General features: G+C 42.0%; 1 protein-coding gene across 5 annotated transcripts in view; it reads right to left on the minus strand.

Annotated features, from left to right (window-relative positions):
- The window catches only part of UNC13B (unc-13 homolog B), a gene marked incomplete at its 5' end in the record, with an annotated part of 380,494 nt that overhangs the window by 307,709 nt on the left and 45,076 nt on the right, over positions 1-27,709 (minus strand). For all 5 annotated transcript variants that reach the window (XM_084628800.1, XM_084628798.1, XM_084628797.1 and 2 more), the window contains 2 exons: positions 5,054-5,153; positions 8,097-8,126. In XM_084628800.1, coding sequence (XP_084484926.1) covers positions 5,054-5,153; positions 8,097-8,126 — 130 coding nt within the window. The remainder of the gene's footprint in view (positions 1-5,053; positions 5,154-8,096; positions 8,127-27,709) is intronic.

Below are 27,709 nucleotides of genomic sequence, written 5' to 3' on the forward strand. Positions count from 1 at the left end.
ATGATTTTTTTTTTTATAAAATGCTTTTTGTGGAAAAAAAGCAAACTAAAGATAGTTTTAATTAAGCTTTTGATATGGTCTCCCACAGTATTCTTGTCAGCAAGTTAAAGTAGTATGGGCTGGATGAATGGACTATAAGGTGGATAGAAAGCTGGCTAGATCGTCTGGCTCAATGGATAGTGATCAATGGCTCCATGTCTAGTTGGCAGCCAGTGTCAAGTGGAGTGCCCCAAGGGTCAGTCCTGGGGCCAGCTTTGTTCAATATCTTCATTAATGATCTGGAGGTTGGCATGGATTGCACTCTCAGCAAGTTTGCAGATGACACTAAACTGGGAGGAGTGGTAGATAAGCTAGAGGGTAGGGATAGGATACACAGGGACCTAGACAAATTAGAGGATTGGGCCAAAAGAAATCTGATGAGGTTCAACAAGGACAAGTGCAGAGTCCTGCACTTAGGACAGAAGAATTCCACGCACTGCTACAGACGAAGGACCGAGTGGCTAGGCAGCAGTTCTGCAGGAAAGGACCTAGGGGTTAGAGTGGACGAGAAGCTGGATATAAGTCAACAGTGTGCCCTTCTTGCCAAGAAGGCTAACGGCATTTTGGACTGTATAAGTAGGAGCATGACCAACAGATCAAGAGATGTGATCCTTCCCCTCTATTCGGCATTGGTGAGGCCTCATCTGTGTCCAGTTTTGGGCCCCACACTACAAGAAGGATGTGGAAAAATTGGAAAGAGTCCAGCAGAGGGCAACAAAAATGATTAGGGGGCTGGAGCACACGATATATGAGGAAAGGCTGAGGGAACTGGGATTGTTTAGTCTGCACAAGAGAAGAATGAGGGGGGATTTGATAGCGGCTTTCAACTACCTGAAAGGGGGTTCCAAAGAGGATGGAGCTCGGCTGTTCTCAGTGGTACCAGATGAGAGAACAAGGAGCAATGGTCTCAAGTTGCAGTGGGGGAGGTTTAGGTTGCATATTAGGAAAAACTTTTTCACTAGGAGGGTGGTGAAGCATGGGAATGGGTTACCTAGGGAGGTGGTGGAATCTGTTTGCATCCAATGAAGTGAGCTGTAGCTCATGAAAGCTTATGCTCAAATAAATTTGTTAGTCTCTAAGGTGCCACAAATCCTCCTTATCTCTTTCCTTAGAGGTTTTTAAGGTCAGGCTTGATAAAGCCCTGGCTGGGATGATTTAGTTGGGGATTGGTCCTACTTTGAGCAGGGGGTTGGACTAGATGACCTCCTGAGGTCCCTTCCAACCCTGATATTCTATGAATCCAAGACTCTGTATAACTTTTCATGAGTGATGTACCCGAATACTTTGATACTAATATTTAAACTGTATTGTTAAATGTATTAACCTTAATTTGGGTTATTACTGGCTATGCACTATGTATATCTTATGACTTTTAAAACAAACTTTGTATTGGGGATAATCTAAGCACTATACCCAGATGTACAGACACTTTTCTTAACTTGTGTTTTATATAATTTTTTTAACATTGGCTTTTAAATTTTTTTTAAATTTTTTAAAATTTGAATGCAGGGATAATGAAGTATTATTATCCTTACTGTGTAAGTAAAGTGCAGGAAAACTGTACTTAGCATGCCCTGATTGAGAGGGGTAATCCTAAACTGAACCTCACTTGCTGAGCAGGGAGTAGGGATGTCAAACCCCAGTGAAGAAGAGAATGGGTAGAGTGGTGGCAGGTGTTCTGACCTGGTGGTGTACACTTTGCCCGATGAAGTGAGCTATAGCTCACGAAAGCTTATGTTCAAATAAATTGGTTAGTCTCTAAGGTGCCACAAGTACTCCTCTTCACTTTGCCCAAAGAGTCCTAGATGCCGTTTGATCTGCCCCTTTGCGTTTTTGACAGAGCTGATTGAACTCAATTGAGAGTCCTTGTTTCTGGCTGGTGATTCCTAGAGCTGACATCACTGCTGAGCTAGGGGCTAAGCCTTAGACCTTGAATGGGCACAGTCAAAGACAACACAGAGACTGCACTGAATGCGAAGTTCCCCACTACTTGCTGAAATCACTAAGCCCTGAGGCAGAAATCATTAAGACCTGAGTTAAGCAGAAGAACCTCAGAATGTGACATCGCGGGAGCAACAAGCAGCAGCAGAAAGGAGCAGCCACAGAGCAACGGCAGCAGCTGTAAGCCATTTGCAGAGGCAGCAGCAGAGGCATTGCTCAACACCCTCCCGCACCCCGGGGTAGGAGGTGAACCCTGTGAATGCACCTCTGAACTCTGGGTCAGTACTAATCAAGGACAACCAACTGTGAGTCGAGTACAGCAAAAGGAAAGGGGAGTGATGTGTTAATGGGACATGCATTGGTTGGATCTTCCCACTGTAAGGTGGGAAACTGAGGCAAAGGACACTGCCCAACGCACTGTAGGGTCATGTTTGCTTAGGGTCAGGTGCTTTTGAATGTGATTGTGGTGTTTTCCCAAATTAATGCTGGGTTCCCTTTCCCTTTTATTAAAAGTTCCCTTTTCTTGTGCACAGGGTTGGTGCTTGCAAGTGGGGAAGCATTGCCTCCAAGGGGCACCCAGGGGTGATATTAAGGTTTCTCAAATTACTGGGTGGGGGCTCAAGTCGGTTCTATTTTGTATTAAAAGGAACCCTTAGAGATCAAACCCAGCCCTTCTTGCTGCTGACTACACCTAGCAGAAGGGTTATACACACACAAATATTTTTCTTTAAAAAAAACAAGAACATATGTAAACAGGATTTTCTCATGTTTTTTGAGGTTTTTATGAAAACATGTTGTATGTTTCAACCAAAACCAAAAAGAATCCAATGTTGTTTATCTGTATTGCAAACAGTTCAGTTTTCACAGATCCCTCTATAGTATTTTTATCCCACAATCAAAACCTGGTTTACAACATTTCAAAGCAAAGAGGACTAAGTTAGCTTGGGAGTCCAGCTTTACTACAGTGTCAGTAAACCAACAGAAAATTTCCATTACCGAACGGGGCTGATGTAGACCTACTCAATGCCATTAAGAATGACCAGTGTCAAAACTTCAAAGGAAATACAACAACTCTTCAGATTAACCCTCAAAGCCATCAAAACACAGCACACTGGCAAACAGTCACAGTCAAGGAATTGTCAAGGCCTCATCAATACGCAGAGGTACATGCAAACATCAATGCCCAAGTGAAGAACTGAGGCCAAAGACACCCCTCTCAACTAAGATCACCATTGCACGTAAACCACAAGAGCCACAAGCCCTCATCATCTCTAAGGGGTATTGGACACTTGACAGCTTCAGCCACATGGCTATGTAGTAGGACACTGGGGAACTTGAAGAGAAGAGGACAAACTAACAAGGCATCCAAGACAAAAATCAAAGCCCTCAGTGGTGGAGAACTATATCTGGCTTTAACAACTGCAGTCTGGAATAAGAGATCCTTTGCTGGAAGCAGTAGGAAAGGAGCTGAAGAACATGCTAAAAGGCACTAATGCAATTGCAGCTGATCTCCAAACAAGACTTCCCTACAGATGCCTCAAAGGGTCAAAAATCTTTGAAAGCTATAGGAGGTTCCGCAACATTGCCAGCTTCGAAACACAGGACTCAAGAGCAGGAATCCAGTCCATCTGACGTCTCTAGAGAATGTCAATCCCTGGATTGGTCCTACCACAGCACAGTGAGCACTCTATCCCGACAGCAGAGGTTTCACAACCTTTCCATAGATTAAAGATCTTCTCATGGGCCACCTCTCATTCACTGTACATCATCTCATTCACTGTACCACTGGGAGGAGTGGTAGATACGCTGGAGGGGAGGGATAGGATACAGAAGGACCTAGACAAATTGGAGGATTGGGCCAAAAGAAATCTGATGAGGTTCAATAAGGATAAGTGCAGGGTCCTGCACTTAGGACGGAAGAATCCAATGCACCGCTACAGACTAGGGACCGAATGGCTAGGCAGCAGTTCTGCGGAAAAGGACCTAGGGGTGACAGTGGACGAGAAGCTGGATATGAGTCAGCAGTGTGCCCTTGTTGCCAAGAAGGCCAATGGCATTTTGGGATGTATAAGTAGGGGCATAGCGAGCAGATCGAGGGACGTGATCGTTCCCCTCTATTCGACATTGGTGAGGCCTCATCTGGAGTAGTGTGTCCAGTTTTGGGCCCCACACTTCAAGAAGGATGTGGATAACTTGGAGAGAGTCCAGCGAAGGGCAACAAAAATGATTAGGGCTCTAGAACACATGACTTATGAGGAGAGGCTGAGGGAGCTGGGATTGTTTAGCCTGCAGAAGAGAAGAATGAGGGGGGATTTGATAGCTGCTTTCAACTACCTGAAAGGGGGTTCCAAAGAGGATGGCTCTAGACTGTTCTCAATGGTAGCAGATGACAGAACGAGGAGTAATGGTCTCAAGTTGCAGTGGGGGAGGTTTAGATTGGATATTAGGAAAAACTTTTTGACTATGAGGGTGGTGAAACACTGGAATGCGTTACCTAGGGAGGTGGTAGAATCTCCTTCCTTAGAGGTTTTTAAGGTCAGGCTTGACAAAGCCCTGGCTGGGATGATTTAACTGGGAATTGGTCCTGCTTCGAGCAGGGGGTTGGACTAGTTGACCTTCAGGGGTCCCTTCCAACCCTGACATTCTATGATTCTATGATCCACCCTGTATAATGAATGAGGCAGGAGTCTATACAATAGGGTTGCTAACTTTGACAAACTATTCCGGGAGATGTTGACGTAATGTCATTTTCTTAAAATATCCTATAAAACTCTCCCAGGTTGCTTTCAGTAGTCACCTGGAGATTGCTGACAATTCTGGGAGACTCCAAACCAACCCTGGACAGTTAGCAACCCTCCTATACCATTAAAATTACTGTATTACACATACATACAGTGAGGCAGATTTCACTGGCAGCCTACATCTTTGACATTTCCCGACTTACGTACTTGATTTTAGAACAGTAAGAGAATCTTAAAACCACCGTTTGTACCAGTAACAGTTGGCCATGGTATTTCTTTTTAAGGGTTGATCTTTCTATGCACATCTGGTTGTTGTACAGCACTGTACTTACAACATGAAGTCTTGTTCCCAGCAGGGCTGGTCCCCTCGCACGGCAACTGTTGTACTCTTCACATTTTGCACTTTCAAGGTCACGTAGGTATTGAATTTATCTAAACAAAGAGTAAAATGGTTCCTTTTTGCTATTACCATCGCTTACAAAATCAACACTGTAAAGTCACTAGTTGTTATACTACGCACAGGAAGTGCTACTGGTGGGCACATTATCTGACGGTGGGCACATTTTCTGGCTATTTATCAAGTCCATAAGAAAACGTATTTGAAAAAAAAATCTTTCATGGATTTGCATCTTCCACAAAAATGTTACCCTCAATTTCTGAGAGAGGAGAGATTCATACAGGACTGAATAAAATCATTTTCTCTCTAAACTGAGGACAAACTGTTGACAAACAAAATGATCTACAGTAAGTTAACAGCAACTTTAAAAGAAAATATCAAATCCTGAAGAAAAACAAATACAAGTGACTACTTGCCCAAAGGCAGGTGGGGGAAACTAGACCTAAAGGCCAGGACATCATCTATCCCTAAACAGATGCAGTAACCAAAAATGTGTACAACATGCACTGAGGGACACAGTCTGAAGTTAACCGAGATACTCTCATGAATCTGGATCCTCCTCTGTGACACCATGTATAAGGGTTTCTGAGAACAAGTTAGTGAAAAAATATATTTTGAAATTTATGCAGCTTAATATTAAGCCAGCTGTACTAAAAGAACAAGCCACATTGTCATGTTTTGACAGTGAGTTTATATATATATATATATATATATATATATATATATCTGAAAAAAAGCTAATTACCTTGTAGTATTTCTACCCAACACAATTCCGAACCATACCTCCTTTGTAGCTGCTATTTATTCCTTACTAGCCATAATGAAAAGATGTGTGGGTGTAGGCCGATATAAAGTTTAAACACCCAGCAATCTGAGAACGAACAAGCTCCCATTTAAGGAGCAGTTATTGCCTGAGGCACTCAACCAATCACATCAACCTCTGCACAAGTCATGTACTAAACAAGCAGAATGTAAATTTCAAAAGGAGGAAACATTTAAGCAATGCAGTGTCCCAGTATAGCTATTCTCAAAAAAAGTCAGATCATAGTCCATTATTACTCAGATTCATGATCAAAACTGCAGACTGGTGCTGCAGGCTACACTAGCATATCCTAGCAATTGGCCACACAGACTGATGAGGAAGATTTCTGCACTCTTAGCCAAGAAATCAGAACTGTGATCGACTGTAACTGCGCCTACTGTGTACGGGAATTGTGAAGTCGGACAGTACCCCAGAACCAAAAGGATGACAGGGAAGCAGCATAGTCCAGTGGTTTAGATAAAATTGGGAGTCATTGGACTCTGGGTTCTATTCCCAATTTTACCACTGTCACACAATAAGATGCTGGATATGTCAATGAAGCCATGCACAGCTCAGCATGAGTCCCATGTAGCGAAAGATTATGCAACCATACAAATCACTGCATAATTGCCTTTGTTTTCAGGCTGCCACATAACTATGCTCCAGAAACTGTTTTCATTTCGTTAAAAATTAAGTGCCTAGCCCTTGTTGCAAATATAATCTTTAAAACATGAATAAAATACAAATTGATTGTGCAGACTGCTGGAAACAATAATTCTGGGGAAAGTATGAACTGCTGTCATTCATCTTATATAGGGAATTAACACTGAATTTTAATACTTTGTGTGTAAACAGTACTATTTCACTGCCGATCATTTTAGTAGAAATATTCAGCTACTGTACTTCATATTTGAATACAATTCTCAATACTGGATCACTTTGTAGACTGTAAGCTCTTGGGGCCAGGGGCTCTTTTTTTTTAATGTGTTTTACATTATGTGTACACAACGCTTGGCACAATCGGATTCTCACCCCCAATCAGGGCCTTTAAGCACTATGATAATAGAAAGTATTAAACATTTGTTATAGCAACACCCAAAGGGTTCAGTCAGGATGAGGGCCCCATTGTGCCAGGCATTATTTTCCAGTTAATCATTGGAACAACTGACCAAAGGCTGTGGTAGATTCTCCATCACTGAACATTTTTAAGTGAAAACTGGCAGTTTTTCTAATAGTTTCTCTAGTTCAAACAGGAATTAATCCAGGAAAGTCTTATGGCAAATGCTATACAGGAGGTCAATGGTCTCTTCTAGCCTTATCTATGAAACTATTGTATCTAGAGAGAGTCTCTGATTGGGAGAGTTTATATTAGAACAGGGGTGCCCAACCTAAGGCCCACGGGCCACACGCAGATAACCAGAGCATTTCATAAGATCCATGACCTGCTTCAACACAATATATTAACAGCCAGTTCATTTGTGTTTTGTTGTAATATTTACATCATGTTAGTTTACAAAAGAGTGTAAACAGACAATACTGTACATAGAAGCAACCTATCTAAATACATACAAAACAAGCAGAAAAAATATAAACCGATACAATGACTTAAAGTCTTATTAAAATACGTAGAATCTGTTTGACCCACACAAGGTTGTGCTTGGATTTATGTGGCCCTTCCGGGTAATAAGGTTGGGCACCACTGAACTAGAAGACACGCAAAGGGGTTGGGGACGAGACCTATAACATACAAGCCAGAGAACAAGGTGACTTTGGCCCAATTTTGTTGCTTACATGTTTTTTCGATGGAGGCATTCAAGTTTTGTCATCACCTTGGACAGGGCATAGGGACTGGCTGGAGTGGAGGGAGCTGGTACGAATAATGGAGTAGGAAGAGGAAGGAAGCTCATCACTCACCCAGCCACCGTTAGCAAGCAGTGTTTCATAGGCAACGCAGCAGAAGAGAGTCTGAATGAGGAATTTGAGGGAGGATAAAGTAGTGCCTGTTTTAGATTCCATCATGAAATCTCTCATTCATAAGGGGTAGCATGGAAGAAGCACAAAATTGCTTGAGAGAAGAACTGGCTGGGGCAGGAAAGGCTGGGAATGTTGGCCAAGCAAAGGCAGCTGTCAACCTCACAGGTTAATGACTGTTTAGAGCACGAAAAGTCTAGCTTACCTGGAGGCCCCTGGAGTTTTGCTTTTTTCACTGTGAAGAAAAAAAATACACATTCAGTGATTTTGTCATAGTAACCATTTTATTCTAGGCATTACACAACACAAGATCTGTCAAGCACTCAACACAGGACTGCGCGACAGGGGTTCTGTGTGTTCTGATCCCATTTTTCATTTTATAACAAACCTGTGCCACAGATTTCTCCTGTAAACTGGGGTAATTAGCTCAGAAAGGTAGTTGTGAGGATTAGTTAATGTTTGTACAGTACTTTGAAAGTCATCATTGACTTTACATATACATTATAACTGCACTTAAGTCTCTTGCAAACCAGAAGCTATTAGCATTTGAGTTTTCCATACCATCTAATTTGTATGTTAAAGAAGCAATCCTGTAAAAAATTCTATTCTACGTTCTATTCTCAAACTGTGGGTGAGTACAGAGTAGAGGTGGTTGGGACATTTTTGATCAAATGTATTTTTGTTTCAATATGTTGTATCTAAGCTCAAACATTTCACTCAGACATATTTGATTCCACCAGGAAGGTTTCAGAGGTCCATGACGGACACACTAGTCATTTCCAGAGCGTAAGAAAAATTATTTTTAAAAAAATCTGATCTTTTACACAATTCTGTTTCACAAAAATATTCAAGGAGTTTTGGTTTTGTTCCAGTGAGGAATGAAAACAAATTCCAAGACCTTGAAAATTGTCGCAAAATCTTTTCCGTGCAGAGATGCCAGGTCACATGGTTCTGGCTCTTCCTACATGTTTTCAACCGCTTCTACGGTCATCTAAAGATATTCAGGTTTCAGAGTAGCAGCCATGTTAGTCTGATATTCAGTAGAAGATGCTGGGCACTTATAAATGCAGCTAGGACTAAAGAGGCTAACCAGCCTTGGCTCAGCTCTTCTCCCCCACTTTTGTCCTGGTTTCTTAGATGTTTCCAGCAGTCATCCTGGGCAGGGATTCAGTGAAGAACGAACCCTGATTAAGTCACTTCCCTGTCTTAATAGGATTTACATATGGCAGGAATCCTTTGTTTCCCATTAGATTCCCACCTCCTATTAGTGGAAAAATACTAGTAGTCCAACATGGAGTCCAGTACCAGGTGACATGATCACATGACTGCAGGTTTCAGAGTAGCACCTGTGTTAGCCTGTATTCTCAAAAAGAAAGGAGTACTTGTGGCACCTTAGAGACTAAGCAATTTATTTGAGCATAAGCTTTTGTGAGCTACAGCCGATGAAGTGAGCTGTAGCTCACGAAAGCTTATGCTCAAATAAAACGGTTAGTCTCTAAGGTGTCACAAGTCCTCCTTTTCTTTTTATGACTCTGCAGTGTCAAAACACTCATGAGTCAAAGGTTGTTTGCAGCATCTCAGGAAGGTGGGAGATTAGCATCTTCAAAGTCCTAGTGTTCTCCCTAATTGCCCATCCAGGCTGATGGCATTCTGTCTGGCGGACGTTCCCCAGGTGTAAGCCTACTTGGAATTGTTACATAGTCAATATTCTTAACTTCAGATTCAAAAATGATACATGCATACAAATAGGATAATCATATTCAGTAAATCAACCTTTCCAATGATAGCTTACATGATCCATCCTGCACACAACACATCTTAGTTATGCCATATTCATATCATAACAATATCTCTGAAGAATATGGGGCATAGTGTCACATGAATAAACAGTTTATTTGTTTATATGCGCACACACACAGTTATAAACTTGCTTCTAGCAGGCCTTAAAAAAGGTTTTCAAGAGGATCTTCAATGAAGACTGGGTGGTAATCAAGAAAGCTAGTTTAGGAAAGATGTTCCACAAACAAGGGACAACATGGAAAGAAAGCACCATCATGTCATTAAAAAAAAGATACACTGATATCTTCAAGGAGTAGGTAACATGTCTAATTCACATAGTTTAAGAAGCAAGAATAATTATTATAACGTTACCATATTTACATTGTTTAGTCTGCGGAAAAGAAGAATGAGAGGGGATTGGATAGCTGCTTTCAACTACCTGAAAGGGGGACCAAAGAAGATGGATCTAGACTGTTCTCAATGGCAGCCGATGACAGAACGAGGAGTAATGGTCTCACGTTGCAGTGGGGGAGGTTTAGGTTGGATATTAGGAAACACTATTTCACTAGGAGGGTGGTGAAGCACTGAAATGCGTTACCTGTGGAGGTGGTGGAATCTCCTTCCTTTGAAGTTTTTAAGGTCAGGCTTGACAAAGGCCTGGCTGGGATGATTTAATTGGGGATTGGTCCTGCTTTGAGCATGGGGTTGGACTAGATGACCTCCTGAGGTCCCTTCCAACCCTGATATTCTATGATTCTATATATTTGTGTACATTTCCAAATGCATAGACAGTCTACCCATGTTATTTTTCCAGTGGATAAGGGCCACCTCTCACTGGTTGGGGGTTTACATATGTTGCACTTTGACAAGCTCACAGACTCACTGGCACTATAAAGTATGAACACCTAAAAACTATATCTCCAAGTTCCTGCTAACTTTTCTAGTGCAAATGCCATAGCATTTACAAGAAAACATACCTAATCAGCTGAAAGGTAAGACGCACCTGAGAGTGAAAATGACTTGAGAACTAAAGAAGCAATTACCTTTTCTCCAGAACAGAACACTTGTGCTGGAAGGCCATACTGACTGACCATCAAGCAAAATATTTCTGTGTAGAAACAGTAATAATGAATACTGGCAGTTATGGAACCACCAGAACAGAACTACAAGAAAAGGTCAGTTGCCAGCATCTCATCCTAACACTGAAAAATACTTTACAAGTGTATATATTCCGAGTCGAAAGGATAGGATCTATGTAACGTTCTCTCCATACAACAGGACAGGAATATTTCAACCAGAAGCTAGAACTGTTCTGCTAAAGGCTAGAACTGCTGAGAGGTGTGTGTTTATAATGTGTAATATAAAAAGTGTGAGCTCATGCACACTGTTCCCCAAAGATGGAATCTCAGATGATGCTGTGTAACAACTGGTACAAACAGATATACACCACGCAGGTCTAACGATTCCAGGTGACTCCCTGGGGTGGCTGATCAACTCCTCTTTGAACCACACAGGTATTGAAAAAAGAAAAGGAGGACTTGTGGCACCTTAGAGACTAACCAATTTATTAGAGCATAAGCTTTCGTGAGCTACAGCTCAGCTCAGCTGTAGCTCACGAAAGCTTATGCTCTAATAAATTGGTTAGTCTCTAAGGTGCCACAAGTCCTCCTTTTCTTTTTGCGAATACAGACTAACACGGCTGCTACTCTGAAACAGGTATTGAAGCTTCTTAACAATTTCAAGTCTGGCACAGGGCAGTCTACCCACTTCCCAGCTGACTATGGGGACAAAGTATGAAGACAGGTGCTCTTTAGGATCCTCTGTCAATGCTTCTAGGGTGAGGTGACGTTGAATTGCCTTTAACACTCTGCTCCTCTTTTCTGGATGACAGGAGAAAGGAATGTTAAGGAGAGGGGGGAGATGCAGGTTATTATATAACTCCAAATGTTAGTGGATCTTTCCTCGTGGTCAGGAATAGTAAGATTCCACTGCTGCTGGCAGTGAAGCAGACCACTGCCAACGCAGAGACTCAGAAGTTATTTATTATGACAGTACCCACTGCCACAGTGTGCTAGTAGCTTTCGACAATTACAAAGGTGACCGTCTGTACCACAGAGTGTACAGTCTCGAGTTGCCAACACATTGGGGCCTCAAACAAAAGTGGAGGATCCTTTTGCTCTGTTAGTAAAGGCTCCTCTGCCCTGGTTTACAGAAGGAATTCTATCTGATGCTAGCCTGAGAGGTAGAGGTTTTGTGTACTCTACACCGACTGTGGTGCTCTGTCCTCCACTATTCTGAGCCACTTATTAGAGGTTCATAAGCCCACTTTGGCCTTGGCTAACAGAGCTGAATCTTAGATCAGGCAGAATAGAGCCTCATGTTTTAAACTCCAGAGGCTGTGGGTTCAATCCCTGCTGCTGAAAAGCCTGCCCAGGGACATGGCACTACCAATTTTTATACGCACACAGTGTGTGTGTGTATACACATACATATATATAATTGTATGTAATTAAATAATTATATATAAATTATACAGGAGGCAGAAGCGGCAAAGAATCCTGTGGCACCTTATAGACTAACAAACGTATTGGAGCATAAGCTTTCGTGGGTGAATACCCACTTTGTCGGATGCATGTGAAGGAAGCAGAGTTGTGCTTAATTCCCCACCAAATCCTTAAGGGCTTAGTTGAGGGGTTTTCCCAAAGAGGCATTTTCATCCCAACCCACTGCCTCAGCCCAGAGCCCCCTCCTGCACCCCAAACCCTTCATCCTCAGCCCCACCCCATAGCCCACACCCCCAGCTGGAGCCCTTAATTCTTCTCGCACTCCAACCCCGAGCCAGCCTGCTGAAAATGAACGAGTGAGGCAGGCTGGGGGAAGAGAGTGAGCAATGGGGGGGGGGGAAGGAGTGAGAGGGGCGGGGCCTCAGAAGGGGCAGGGCAGGGGCAGGGCAAGGGTGTTCGGTTTTGTGGAAGTAGAAAGTTGGTGACCCTAGTGACAATTCAGAGAATTAAATTCATTTTTTTCATATCATTTATGATTGAACCTGTATTGTAAATTAGAACCCTCATGTTTTATCTGATACTACTTTGTGTCCTGTGTTGAGAGCCAGTTTGAACTGGTCTACGTGTGGCCTGTTTGTGATGCATAACAACCACATTTCTCATCCTATGGAAAACTAACATGGAAAGTTGTGCTGAGTCATGAATGGTTTTCTGAAGGATCTGCTCTAGTTTCAACAGGAATTATTTTGGGAAAGTCCTACGGCCCATGTTCTACAGGAGGTCAGACTAGATGATCACAGCAGTCCCTTCTGGGCTTCGACTCTATGAATCAACCAGATGGCTCCCAAGTACTATTGGCTTGCTAACTACTCTTATCCACTTCACTACCCCAACGAAACAAGGGGGTGGTGCAAGTAAATCCAGTATGACTGGGGCTAAATGACTAAGACTGTGTTCGTAAGCAGGAGTGGTTCTGTGTTCAAGGGCCATACCTCCAACAGGAAGAGAAGAGACAGCTAGTGGAGAGGAAGCAAAAAAGACTTTGCCCTCCCCCAAGGACACTGACCAAGACCCAACAACTCTTAGGAATGGTGAGGACTGAAGGCAAATTGCGTTCAGATATTTTGTTGTTTCATCTTAGATTAGGTAACACTTGTGCTGTCTAGGAGTAAACTGAGGCTTGTACATACCACCACTTGTCGGTAAAGTTAAGCTGCTCAGGGGTGTGAATAAGCCTCCCTTTGAGCAATGTAAGTTATACCAACTTAAGCGCCGATGTGAACAGCTCTATGCTGGTGGGAGAGCGTCTAATAGAGGTGGATTTACTGCCAACAGGAGAGCTCTCTCTCTTCGGCATAGCGCTTCTTCACCAGAAGCACTACCCCAGTGCAGCTGTGCTGTTATGATGCTTCTAGTGTAGACTAGCCCAGAATGTTACAGAAGTTCCTTTGGAAAGCCTGTGTTTCTTACTTTGCCTGTCACATTGTCCCCCAAAGAGTTTAATTATAAACAAGAAAGTCCACAAGGGTGAAGCTTCGGGGAAAGTGTGCACAGGCAAACAGGGAAGTTTGGGATTTTCTGCACAGGTTACAGGGCCAAGGGCAGTTGGACCCCTGTCCCACATCCCAAGAAGAGGTGCCAGCCAAGGCTACACCAAGAACATTGGGCCCTGGAAGCAAAAAATGGAAACAATGACCCAACTCTACCAAAACCCAGCAGACTTGAAAGTCTGGGGGATCCAAAGGTTCAATCCAATATAGCAAACTGGTGACCATCCACTAAATGGAGACTCAACCATGACGGTAAATGCATCACCCCAGACAAAGTAAAAATATTAGAAATTAACCCTCCCATCAAAAATCAATGTTTCCCACTTATTTGTAGAAGACACTGGTTACTCAGTCACTTCTAAGCTCTGGGAATGCAGCATTTTGAAACTGTAATTGTTACATCCTACTTCGCTTCAAACAGCAGCTCTCAGCAAATTTGGCAGCCGTGAGAGAGCTCTGTCATTCAGGAGCAAACGTGAAATTGTGCTGAATGGTAATCCTCCTATGCTCAGCGGGGGGTAAAAAATGAAAAACAAATGCTAGCAAACAAGAGATGAAACTGTAGTCTAGAAATAGAGCTTTGAGCTGCCAGGTGAGCGATCTGGGTATGAAAACCACAAAGATATGCTCACCTTCCTGCTGCAGTTACTGCAGAGACCATAGTGAATTTAGTCCTAGGGAGAGGGGGTGCAGAAGTACCTTGGGTCACTCGATGACCTATTAGAGTAAAAATCCTCCAGTCCACCTCCCCTTGAAGGATATGGTCATATCTATTGCAGGACTGACTGAGACAACAGATCAATTGATATCTTGACACAAAGTATATGGGAGTGGGAAGAACTAGTGGCAAGGTCTGGTTGCTGAAAAAACAGCCAATGTCTCCCAAAAAGAACTAGCCAGAGTCTGTCACCACCTTGGTATTATTTGAAAGGACTAAAAGACAAAGTTAACCCCCTATCAACTATCCAGATTTCAAAATGTGAGATTCCAAAGGCTACCCATTTCTGATTTGAAACCACTAGTATGCTGAAGCTTTTACAAGCTTTAGAATATTACTGGACCCCAATGCCTAAAAGTTCTCTTCATTACAAAAAAGTGTGTGGAAAAAATGTTAAAACTGTCCCCATTCTTCTTCTGCTCAAGCTGATAACACAGAGAATAATGTGGTGATAGTATTTCTGAACCACAAAATCGGGAGAATAGTTTTGGACTGTCGCACCAGAAACCAACTGGATCAGAGATCACACTCAAAAGAACAGTCTCCTCTCCATAATCATAGCTTCTAAAAGAAACACATTCTTATTCAGGAAAGTGTTAAATGTGATATGGAATTTCTCAATGAATTTGTGGTTTCAGGCTCACCTTTTGCATTTGCTTTGCTAAATACGGGGATATAGATACAGAGAGAGTGAGCAGATGTCCAAAAGATTACATTCCAACTAAATCCAGCACATGATTTACAGAGCTGGTCATTCACCACACTGCACAACAAAATCCACATCCATTCCATGAAAAAGAACAAAATATCTGAAACCAGGTTTGGGTACTGGGGGAGAAACAGCGAGAAGCTACAGTTTAATTGGTGGTCTCCAACTAAATTTAACAAAAAGCTTGCAAAAATGTTTTGCCAGCATCAGCTCTTTCATATAAACCTTTAGTCCTGAATTATTTCCCTCCTCCCCCGAAAAAATTAAAACAATGCTATTATATTGGGTTCTCTCAGGAAGCTCTGGCCATGTCCCCGACTGTACACAAAAGCGGTAGGATTGCAGTAGTTCAGACTTGCATTTAACTCAGTTTGTAAGTTTGTCACACACAGAAGCATCAGATTTCCCTGCTCCATTATATAGCGTTGTATGAGCGCATGGTGCTTTACTTGCAAAAATAAAAGACAACTCCCCTGCTTATACTCCAAAATTAGACCCAATCACCAAATACTCTGCCTGCATACAGGAAGTGGCACAGGTAGGACAGTATTGAAACAGAAAGAAGAATCCCCATTGAGAATATTCTCCGTAATTTTTCAAGTTTCCTTTTGTCAGAGGTCCAGGAATGTTGCCTGCCTCCTGACTCCGTAGTTCTAAACCATTCCTAACTACTGTACCTCCTTCATGAGTCTGATTTGTCTTGTGTACCCCCAAGTTTCACCTCATTTAAAAACTACTTGCTTACAAAATCAAACATACAAACGTGTCACAGCACACTTACTGAAAAATTGCTTATGTTCTCATTTTTACCATATAATTATAAAATAAAGCAATTGGAATATGAATTTTGTACTTACATTTTAGTGTATAGCATTAGAACAATATAAAGTCATTGTCTGTATGAAATTTTAGTTTGTACTGACTTTGCTAGTGCTTTTTATATACCCTGTTGTAAAACTAGGCAAATATCTAAATGAATTGAGGTACTCCCTGGAAGACCTCTGGATACCCCCAGGCATACACATATCCCTGGGTTGAGAACCACTGCCCTGACCCACCAATACATGCCCCATCCTTACAAGTTTATTGTACTTTTCTATCTTTAAAATAATCCCTACTCTTTCAGATCCCTCACCAGTTTCTAGGGACTGTGCCAATTATTTGTATATAACAAATGTTTCTTCCAAAATACAATATAAAAAAGAAAACTGAGATCTGAGAAGCATCCAGCTTAAAATTAGAACAGACTCGCCAAGATTATAAAAAGGTTAAGATTCAATCAACTAGTCTAGACTAAAGAACCCAAATCCTAAAGACTGCAAATTCTGGCACTGACCTTCTATTACTAAGATTCTGTGACCCCAAAAAAAAAAAAAATCTCACTTAGACAGACCTCTGCAAAATGTTTAAATTCACAGAAAGGAACAGCCCAGGAGCTGGTCAGAGTCTGCATTCAACCCCACCCTTTGTAAAAGCAGGGGCAGCTCTAAACTGCTCCAGTCACAGAGAAAGTGGAATTTCAGCTGAATGTACATTTCAACTCTTCAGCTTCCTGCATCAGACTTGACTACGTACCTACTATTCAATTTAATGACATGTGGCTCATTCAATATTTATCAATTAAACTGACGTAAGTCAAGCTCTAAAAAGTTGAACACAAATGGAAAAAGTAACAAAGATTTGCTGGCATTTTTTGTGCCTTAGATGTAGCAGTGCTGTATTACGACCATCCAAAAAAGAAAGAGCAAGTCAGTGCCACCTTTTTCCTCACAGCCTGTCTGGAAGGGGCAGCATCTTTTACTTTTCACATCCATCCGCAACAGAATTATTTGTCTATTTCCTCCTTTTAAGTGTCAGTTATTTCTCACCAATATTTTGTTACCATGAGAAAACATTTACTTTGGGATCAGACTAGATTTCTTCAACCTTTCCCAAATAAACCAAGAAAGACTCAAATAGCTTCAAGCTTCATTAATTACAGCAAATCTCAAACTGAGCCAAGCTAGGCTTCCCCTCCCCACTGAAAGCCCAGGCTCCAACCTTAACTCACCTTTTGCTACCAGATCTGCTGGATTTTCAGGCAGCAGGCCTGCCCACTCGATTCTTTGGGAGTTTTCCAGTCGTCTCATTCCTCACCTCAGGTGCACCTTTAAGGGTCCAGGAAGAACAGGAACCTACCCAACTGCTCCACTCATTCTATAGCAACAAGGCTGATACATCATTTCTCCATACCTGCCACGTGTCATGCCCTGATGTGATGCTTATACATTTTGCAGCCCTGACATGCCTACACACATTTCAGATGGTGTCATTCACAAGAGACTCCAATACAGTTAATACCCTGTAACCTAACAGAAAGTGTCCTGGATGTGGGTGACAGGAATTCTATACCCTACCTCTTTCACAGACCCCTTAATATTTCTGTATTTCACAACCTTTATTACTGAGCAAAGCCTTATGCTTAGTGCAGGGCCAGCTCCAGGCACCAGCTTTCCAATCAGGTGCTTGGGGCAGCATTTAGAATGGAGCAGCAGTGTGCCCCCAAGGTGGCAATTCGGCGGCAACGCCACCACGCTTCCCAACGCAGCGGCTTCCGGTGGCAGTGGCAATTTGGCAGCGACTGCTTGGGGCGGCAAAATTGGTAGAGCTGTTTCTGGCTCAGTGTGACAAATATGGCCGTTTCCTACATATCTTTGGGGGACATTATTGAATTAAGTTTAAATGTAACTAAAGGGTAGGCATAAATAGTCAGTTTTCACAGTGGAGAGGTAAATAGCAGGGATTCCCAAAGATCTATACTAGGACCAATGCTGTTCAAAATATTCATCAATGATCTGGAAAAGGATGTGAACCAGGAGTACTCCATTTTTTGTCAAAGTCCAAACTTCTTGGTCAATGTATAGTCAAGGTCCAGACTTCAGGATAAATAATAAAAACAATAATGATAATTAGTCAATAAAAAGATTTCTGGGTCCATTCAAAAGCATCTGGCAGTCCAGATTTGGCCCGCGGTCCACCTATTGACTACCCCTGGTGTAAAACAGTATGATACAAATCTGACTGCAAAAAGTTACAAAGGGATCTCACAAAACTGGGTGATTGGGCAACAAAATGGGAGATGAAGTTTAATGTTGATAAATGCAAAGTAATGCACATTGGAAAGCATAGTCCCAACTATATTATATATATATATATATATATAATGGTGGGGTCTAAATGAGCTGTTACCACTCAAGAAAGATCTTGGAGTCATTGTGGATAGTTCTCTGAAAACATCCACTCAATGTGCAGTGGCAGCCAAAAAAGGGAACAGAACGCTGGGAATAATTAAGAAAGGGATAGATAATAGGACAGAAAATATCATGTTGCCTCTATATAAATCCATGGTATGCCCACATCTTGAATACTGTGTGCAGATGTGGTCGCCCCATCTGTAAAAAGATCTATCCATCTATTGGAATTGGAAAGGGTTCAGAAAAGGGAAACAAAAATTATTAGGGGTATGGCATGGCTTCCATATGAGGCGAGATTAATCAGACTGGGACTTTTCAGCTTGGAAAAGAAACGGCTAAGGGGAGATATGATTGAAGTCTATAAAATCATGACTGGTGTAGAGAAAATAGATAAGGAAGTGTTATTTCCTTTTGACACGGTCTCCCACAGTATTCTTGTCAGCAAGTTAAGGAAGTATGGGCTGGATGAATGCACTACAAGGTGGGTAGAAAGCTGGCTAGATTGTCGGGCTCAACGGGTAGTTATCAATGGCTCCATATCTAGTTGGCAGCCGGTATCAAGTGGAGTACCCCAAGGGTCGGTCCTGGGGCTGGTTTTGTTCAATATCTTCATAAATGATCTGGAGGATGGTGTGGATTGCACCCTCAGCAAATTTGCGGATGATACTAAACTGGGAGGAGTGGTAGATACGCTGGAGGGGAGGGATAGGATACAGAAAGACCTAGACAAATTGGAGGATTGGGCCAAAAGAAATCTGATGAGGTTCAATAAGGATAAGTGCAGGGTCCTGCACTTAGGACGGAAGAACCCAATGCACAGCTACAGACTAGGGACCGAATGGCTAGGCAGCAGTTCTGCGGAAAAGGACCTAGGGATGACAGTGGACGAGAAGCTGGATATGAGTCAGCAGTGTGCCCTTGTTGCCAAGAAGGCCAATGGCATTTTGGGATGTATAAGTAGGGGCATAGCGAGCAGATCGAGGGACGTGATCGTTCCCCTCTATTCGACATTGGTGAGGCCTCATCTGGAGTACTGTGTCCAGTTTTGGGCCCCACACTTCAAGAAGGATGTGGATAAATTGGAGAGAGTCCAGCGAAGGGCAACAAAAATGATTAGGGGACTGGAATACATGAGTTATGAGGAGAGGCTGAGGGAGCTGGGATTGTTTAGCCTGCAGAAGAGAAGAATGAGGGGGGATTTGATAGCTGCTTTCAACTACCTGAAAGGGGGTTCCAAAGAGGATGGCTCTAGACTGTTCTCAATGGTAGCAGATGACAGAACGAGGAGTAATGGTCTCAAGTTGCAGTGGGGGAGGTTTAGATTGGATATTAGGAAAAACTTTTTCACTAAGAGGGTGGTGAAACACTGGAATGCGTTACCTAGGGAGGTGGTAGAATCTCCTTCCTTAGAGGTTTTTAAGGTCAGGCTTGACAAAGCCCTGGCTGGGATGATTTAACTGGGAATTGGTCCTGCTTTGAGCAGGGGGTTGGACTAGATGACCTTCTGGGGTCCCTTCCAACCCTGATATTCTATGATTCTATTTACTATTTCTCATAACACAAGAACTAGGGGTCACCAAATGAAATTAATAGGCAGCAGGTTTAAAACAAACAAAAGGAAGTATTTCTTCACACAACGCACAGTCAACCTGTGGAACTCTTTGGCAGAGGATGTTGTGAACGCCAAGACTATAACAGGGTTCAAAAAAGAACTAGATAAATTCATGGAGGATAGGTCCATCGATGGCTATTAGTCAGGATGGGCAGGAATGGTGTCCCTAGCCTCTGTTTGCCGGAAGCTGGGAATGGGCGACAGAGGATGGATCACTTGATTACCTGTTCTGTTCATTCCCACTGGGGCACCTGGCACTGGCCACTACTGGAAGACAGGATACTGGGCTAGACAGACCTTTGGTCTGACCCAGTATGGCCATTCTTACGTAGTTATAAGCAGAGCCCCTTGAAATTTCTTTTTATATACAATTAATATTTTAAAGGAAATTTGTTATTTTGTTTTATGCCCCCTGGAAGGAATCTGGGAGACCCTGGAGCACCTGGAGAGCAAGCCCACCCCAGTTTGGAGAGCAGGGCTTCGGAGCAGCTGGGGATTAGAGAGTGAGCCAGTCCTGTTCTCACCAAACTGTGCAGGCTCCTGTTAGTGCTGGGCTTGGCTCTGTTCCTGGCACATGGGCTTGCAGGGCTCGTCAGGTTTGGCCCAGCTGACCTGCTGTCATGAGGCGGGGGCAGCCGTGTCACACACAAGTGGCGCTGTGACCCTGTGCACCAGGTCGCAACACCACTTGCTGGAGTTTGCCTCCTGCCCCTTTAATGACAGAGGGATGGGTAAGCCAAACCTGGGTGGCGTTTTGTTATACAATTTTTTAATTTCATTTTGTTTCACATTCGTGAAAAACACGGGGCTCTAGTTATGAGTTATGGCTCTGGCTGCACTGAAGTTGGGGGAATTTAACATGATGTGGTCTCATCTTATTTCTTCGGCTACCTGATGCTACAATAATTAAAATTAAATCAAACTCCAAAACAAAGATTCTTCTTCTAGTACTGCCATTTGAGTTGCTGTCCTCATAGAATCATAGAATATCAGGGTTGGAAGGGACCTCAAGAGGTCATTTAGTGCAACCCCCTGCTCAAAGCAGGACCGATCCCCAACTAAATCATCCCAGCCAGGGCTTTGTCAAGCCAGGCCTTAAAAACCTCTAAGGATGGAGATTCCGCCACCTCCCTAGGGAAACCATTCCACTGCTTCACCACCCTCCTAGTGAAAAAGTTTTTCCTACTATCCAAACTAGACCTCCCCCATTGCAACTTGAGACCATTGCTCCTCGTTCTGTCATCTGTTACCATTGAGAACAGGCTAGATCCATCCTCTTTGCAACTCCCTTTCAGGTAGTTGAAAGCAGCTATCAAATCCCACCTCATTCTTCTCTTCCGCAGACTAAACAATCCCAGTTCCCTCAGCCTCTCCTCATAACTCATGTGTTCCAGTCCCCTAATCATTTTTCTTGCCCTCAGCTGGACTCTCTCCAATTTTTCCACATCCTTCTTGTAGTGTGGGGCCCAAAACTGGACACAGTACTCCAGATGAGGCCTCACCAATGTCGAATAGAGGGGAACGATCACGTCCCTCGATCTGCTGGCAATGCCCCTACTTGTACATCCCAAAATGCCATTGGCCTTCTTGGCAACAAGGGCCCACTGTTGACTCATATCCAGCTTCTCGTCCACTGTAACCCCTAGGTCCTTTTCTGCAGAATGGCTGCCGAGCCATTCGGTCCCTAGTCTGTAGCTGTGCATGGGATTCTTCCATCCTAAGTGCAGGACTCTGCACTTGTCCTTGTTGAACCTCATCAGATTTCTTTTGGCCCAATCCTCCAATTTGACTAGGTTCCTCTGTATCCAATCCCTACCCTCTCAGAATGAGAGCAAAGCCTTTAACAGACTTGAAAAATAACCTTTCAAAATTTCCCCTATACTCCGATTTATATAAGAAAAAAATTCATAGGTGCCTGACCTTTATGTTTAAAGAGCAGACACATCAACGTAATACAAGGATCAACAGACACTCTGATTGAGGTCAGACAGTAACCTACTACAAACCCTTAGGTATTTCTTAGTGAAAGTCTGCAAACAGAAAGCTATCAAATATACACCAGTACTGTGCCAGTTACATAAGAACGTCCATACTGGGTCAGACCAAAAGTTCATCCAGCCCAGTATCCTGTCTACCGACAGTGGCCAATGCCAGGTGCCCCAGAGGGAGTGAACAGAACAGGTAATGATCAAGTGATCTCTCTCCTGCCATCCATTTCCACCCTCTGACAAACAGAGACTAGGGACACCATTCCTTACCCATCCTGGCTAATTGCCATTAATGGGCTTAACCTCCATGAATTTATCCAGTTCTCTTTTAAACCCTGTTATAGTCCTAGCCTTCACAACCTCCTCAGGCAAGGAGTTCCACAGGTTGACTGTGCGCTGTGTGAAGAACTTCCTTTTATTTGTTCTAAACCTGCTGCCCACTAATTTCATTTGGTGGCCCCTAGTTCTTATATTATACATAGTGCTGGAATGTTTTACAATATTTTTAAACAAATTCTGCATGTAGAAATCCAGATTTCTAGACTCAAAACAATTTCAGCCTCTCTGAAGACCAGTGGCTTAGACAGATTTAAAAAAAAATTCTGAACTCCAAGATATGAAATTGTTTCCTTCTTAGTTAAAGGCTGTTCCCTTCTTTCTGTCTTGTATGCCTTCCTGTGGGTTTGTATGGCATGGCACCTAGCAAAATGGATCCTCGTTGGGAATTTCTGGAGTCACTAAAATACGAATAAATTCTGGATTGTGTCTGATGGATATACACAAGGAGGGGAAAGGACTACCTCTTGTCTGTATCAAATTCCTTATCTAAAATTTCATTATGACTAAAGCTAAGATTTTGTCACGGATATTTTTTAGTACAAGTCACAGACCGGTTATGGGCAATAAAGAAAAAGTCACAGAAGCCCGTGACCTGTCCCTGACTTTTTCCTAAAAATATCCATGACACAATGGGAAGGGGCTGGGCAGATGCTGGGTAGCTGGGAGCTCCAGGCCACCCCACACACCACCACCGCCTGTGGCTGGAAGCAGCCAGGGCTGAAGTCATGGAGGTCTTTGGAAGCCATGAGCTCCGTGACCTCTGTGACTAAATCGTAGTCTTAATTATGACACCTGGATTGTTTTCTCTTGTGTTGGTCTAAATCTTTAAGGTCAAAAAAGTCAATGTACTAACTTTATATTTAAAGTCCTGTGAGGCCTAGTCTACACTAGAAAATTGAATTGAATTGGCTTAACTACATTGCTCAGGGGCGTGAAAAATCCACACCCTGAGTGGTGTAGGAGTGGTAGGAGAACTCCTCCTGTCAGTAGGTCATATCTGCACTGAAGCACTATAGCAGAATAGCTATGGTGCTGTAAAATTTCTAGTCTAGACAAGCCCTTAGACTTTCACCCTGCGTTTACTGTAGTTACCACAGTACTAGGCGGATAGTGATCTTAACTGAGCTGCTCAATATTTTACTAAGCTTGGTACTGTCAATCCCCCTTCAAGAATGGGTCTACACAGAATTCTCTTATTTAATCTTGGGATTTTATTGTCCTACCCATTAAATAGTTTAACAACCAGTGGGGCCACTGGACAATTGAGATGCTAAAGGATGCTCGAGACTTACAGCTCTCTTGATTCTTTGCAGGTTAAGTAAGGTGGAGTTAGTAGGCGAGATACGTGAAAGCTGTTTTACAGTTATGGATACTTGTGCGGAAGTGAGAGTTTAGTAGGTTGTTACTAAATGTTTTTTCAGTTTTTGTATGTTAATGACAAAAGTAAAAAAAGTTCAAGGAATACAAACATCTTCTACAATACTATCAAATATAAAACACACACCGTCTCTATACCAGGGAATACACATAACATGCAAAGCCAACTTAGCCTATATCTAAGAAACAAAAAAATTCTGCTAACAAAACCCTTCTCATCCAAGAATCATCCCCTACAACTGGAGGAGAGCAGCAGGCTTTAATCATGCCCTTACAGTTAGACTTTGGCTTTGCTGGACCTACAGGAGAGGTGGAAAACAAACTCCAGAGAAATGGCCTTACATTAAGATCACCCTGCCACCAGCTCCCACACATTTAAATCTAGCACCTGTTAGTGCAGGGTCAACTGAGGTACATGCTGACAGAAAGTCCTGGGTATCCAGGATCTAAGACCATTAATAGAAATCAATACCTTGAATTATGCCCAGAAACAAATGGAAGGCCAGTTAAGACCATGGAGAAGTGATATAAAATGTTGCCTATTGTTAATACTGCCTAATATCTAAGCAAGCAAATTCTGTCCCAGCTATAAATTCTAAGTCATCTTAAAGAGAAGCCCCAATTAGGACATTACAACACTTCAATCAATACATCATGAAGATAAATTTTACTCTGGGGAGGTCACAATCTGAGTGAAAAGCATACAGATGAAAAACAAAACAAAAATGGCATCTGAACCCATCAGATGGTGTCACTGTCTAAGGCAAAGCCCTCTGTGAAATTATAATGAACCCTTAGTGTGAAAAGAGAGACTATGCCACTTGTATATTATAATATTATCTATTACTTGTATTACCATCATGCCTAGGAGCCCTAGTCATGGAACAGAACCCTATTTTGCAAGACGCTGTACAAACAAACAAGATGGTCCCTCTCCCTAGATTGACAACAGATGGATACATACAAGGAAGCAAAGTACGTTATTGGTCAGCAAGCTAAGCAGCTGTTTCAGCACATCAGCAGCATAACTGTTGACAAGTATTCTGTAGACATTGTGGCAAAAAGAGTTTTAAGAAGGGTTTTGAAGGAGAAGTTAGTTTAGCTTACACACACCCCAGGGAGGTACCTGTACAATACATATACCCCAAGGAAGGTATCTGTGCCAAAAGGGATATATCTAGTACATACAACTCACAACATCAAGTTCAGATCCAAGAACTTGTTCCAAATCATGAAAAATAGTTTGAATTATAAGGATATGGAAGGACCTTCAACTCCTAATGATCTAATCTAACGGGAGGCTCAAATCTAGAAACAGACAGACAATTTAAGGAATAAGGGGAAGTGACTTCTAGCTTTTCATAGGCACACAGGACTGCCAGTCCAGACGAGATCGGGGATCAATCTAGTCTAGTATTCTGTCAGATTGCCCAATCGACCAGATGCTTCATAAGATGTAGTGAACCAGCAGATGCTTATTTACTTCCTAACCCCCACCCCCCCCATTACTTTGAGGTTGGCTTATTCTCTGAAACAGGACTATTTACATGATTTATCTTATCTAATGTAACTTTGGCTGTTCTCTTTATCTATAGATATCTAATCCATTTTAACCCTAATACATGTATGGCCTCAGTGATATCTTGTGGCAATAAACTCAACAGATGAACTATAAGTCATGTCATAAACATTTCCTTTATCAGTATTAAAGTGTTGCACTTAAATTTCACTGAGTCTGTGCTTGTATTACTAGGGTAAACAGGAACACAGTTTACCTTCCCTATACAAGGAGAACTTGTGGCACCCTAGAGACTAACCAATTTATCTGAGTATAAGCTTTCGTGAGCTACAGCTCACTTCATCGGATGCATCCGATGAAGTGAGCTATAGCTCACGAAAGCTTATACTCAAATTGGTTAGTCTCTAGGGTGCCACAAGTTCTCCTTTTCTTTTTACGAATACAGACTAACACGGCTGTTACTCTGAAACCACAATTCATTATTTTATATACCTCTATCATACCCCCTCTCATTCATCTTGTTTCTTTACATGAATGTCTCTTTATTCTGCCTATCGGCCTTTTGGCTAAGATCAAGTGTGGCCTTTGGCTAAGATCAAGTGCAAGTAGTCTCTTGGCCTATCCAAGGCCGTGATCAAGTGTCTTGATGTTTTTAGTCTTTTGGCCTCAAGATGAAAATATTGTCTGTGTCTCTGAGACCTTGAGGTGAAAAAATTACCTAAGTTATATCTGTTCTTATCACTTTAATATCTGATCAGCATTCACCTTTGAACACCCTTTATTTCTACGATATCCTTGTGAAGATAGAATGGCACATTTCAGGTGAGAACATTCAGTAAGTTTATATAAAAGCATAAGGTCGTCAGTGTTTTTATCCCCTTCCTTATATATTACCAATATTTTATTTAGTTTTTTGACTGCCATCACACACAAAACATAGGAAACATAGCCAGGTATCACTCTGGAAAGTTCTATGAAAACTGGAGCAATTATAATTTATTTAGATCCCAGTAATTAATATGAGTAGTTGAAGTTATTTCTTCCGAGGTGCATTACTTTACATATGTCAACACAGAATTTTATCTGCCATTTGTGTTGCCCAGTCACCACGCTTGATTAGATCCCTCTGAAGTTCTTCACATTCTTTACTAGCCTAAATAATTTTGTGCCATCTGCATAGGTTACCACCTCTTTTCTCACCCATTTTCCTGAACTTGGTAAGTATATTCCATACCACTGGTCCTGGTATAGAACCTTGTGATGCCATACTTAAATTCCCCCAACCCATGACAAAAAATTGATCATTTCTTCCTATTTTCCGCCTCTTAACGAATTTCTAATTCATAGCAGTATTTTACCTTTCACCAATAACGGTTTAGTTTTCTTAATGTTATGACGGAACTTTGTCTAAACACCTTTTAAAAATCCAGATTAAATAAAGAGAACCAGATGCCATAACCTGTGTCCTGACGAGCCATCTAAATAGTTTTTTTTAAATATAATTTCATTGTTAATTGATTACTGTATCTTATTAGTATGTTTTCTTAATGTAAATGAGATTATTAGATCCCTTTAAATAGACCAGAATTTAAATCTCAGGTGGGAAACCTTTTGTAGTCTCCAACACAAGAAATCAAGATTTTATCCTTGAAGCACAGTTGGAAAAAGGGACAGTTTGGAAAATAGTGGTGGCGAGTTTTTGAGACTCGGTTCTCACTACAGAGGCTTTAAATAGAGGCCCTGCTTCTACAAAAATATTTTGCAGTGAAAAAAATATGGATACTTCTGATTACCTGCCTAGTTAAAAGTGATAAGAAAACAAATCTATTTTCTGGAATGGTTTGTTCAGAAGTCAATTAGAATCACAAAATATAGAAGTGTTCAGAAAGCCTACACTGATTAAATCAATTCAGACAGTTGGAGACACATCTGGGACTGTGTTTATGGGTTAATCCACTCCTAGATTTGATTTAACTCACCAATTCAGTGATACACTGTTTTTCTTGATGAAAAAAGTTTGATATGGCACTCTGATTTCCCCCACGACTAGCTAGAGATCTCCACTACATGACATATTGCTTAAAGTGATTCAAAATACTTATAATAGAGAGTAACATTCCACAGGTGAGGCAATTTCAGGAGTTAGATTATTAAGCATCTTCCTGTGGAATTATTGCAGATTTTCTACAGAAGCTGGGGTTTTTTTTAATTGAAGTTTTTAGCAATCTTGTTTAAAAATGCAAGCAGTATTAATGCTGTCTGAATCTTCAGACAACAAAAACAGCAGGAAGATAGATTTATGCATCCCCCAGCAACCATGCTGAAAAATTAGTTTTCAAAATTAATTACGGCCATTTAAATGCCAACACTAATTTTTTACTTCTGTTCCCCCTACCAGGTCTAAGCAAATGATCTTATCTACTATGAGTGGATAGTCATGTGCATGCAGCGACTCCATTCATTTGAAAAGACAGTCTACAGGAATAAGAC

The sequence above is a fragment of the Lepidochelys olivacea genome (assembly GCF_965140295.1).
Source record: "Lepidochelys olivacea isolate rLepOli2 genome assembly, chromosome: 5".
NCBI lineage: Eukaryota > Metazoa > Chordata > Testudines > Cheloniidae > Lepidochelys > Lepidochelys olivacea.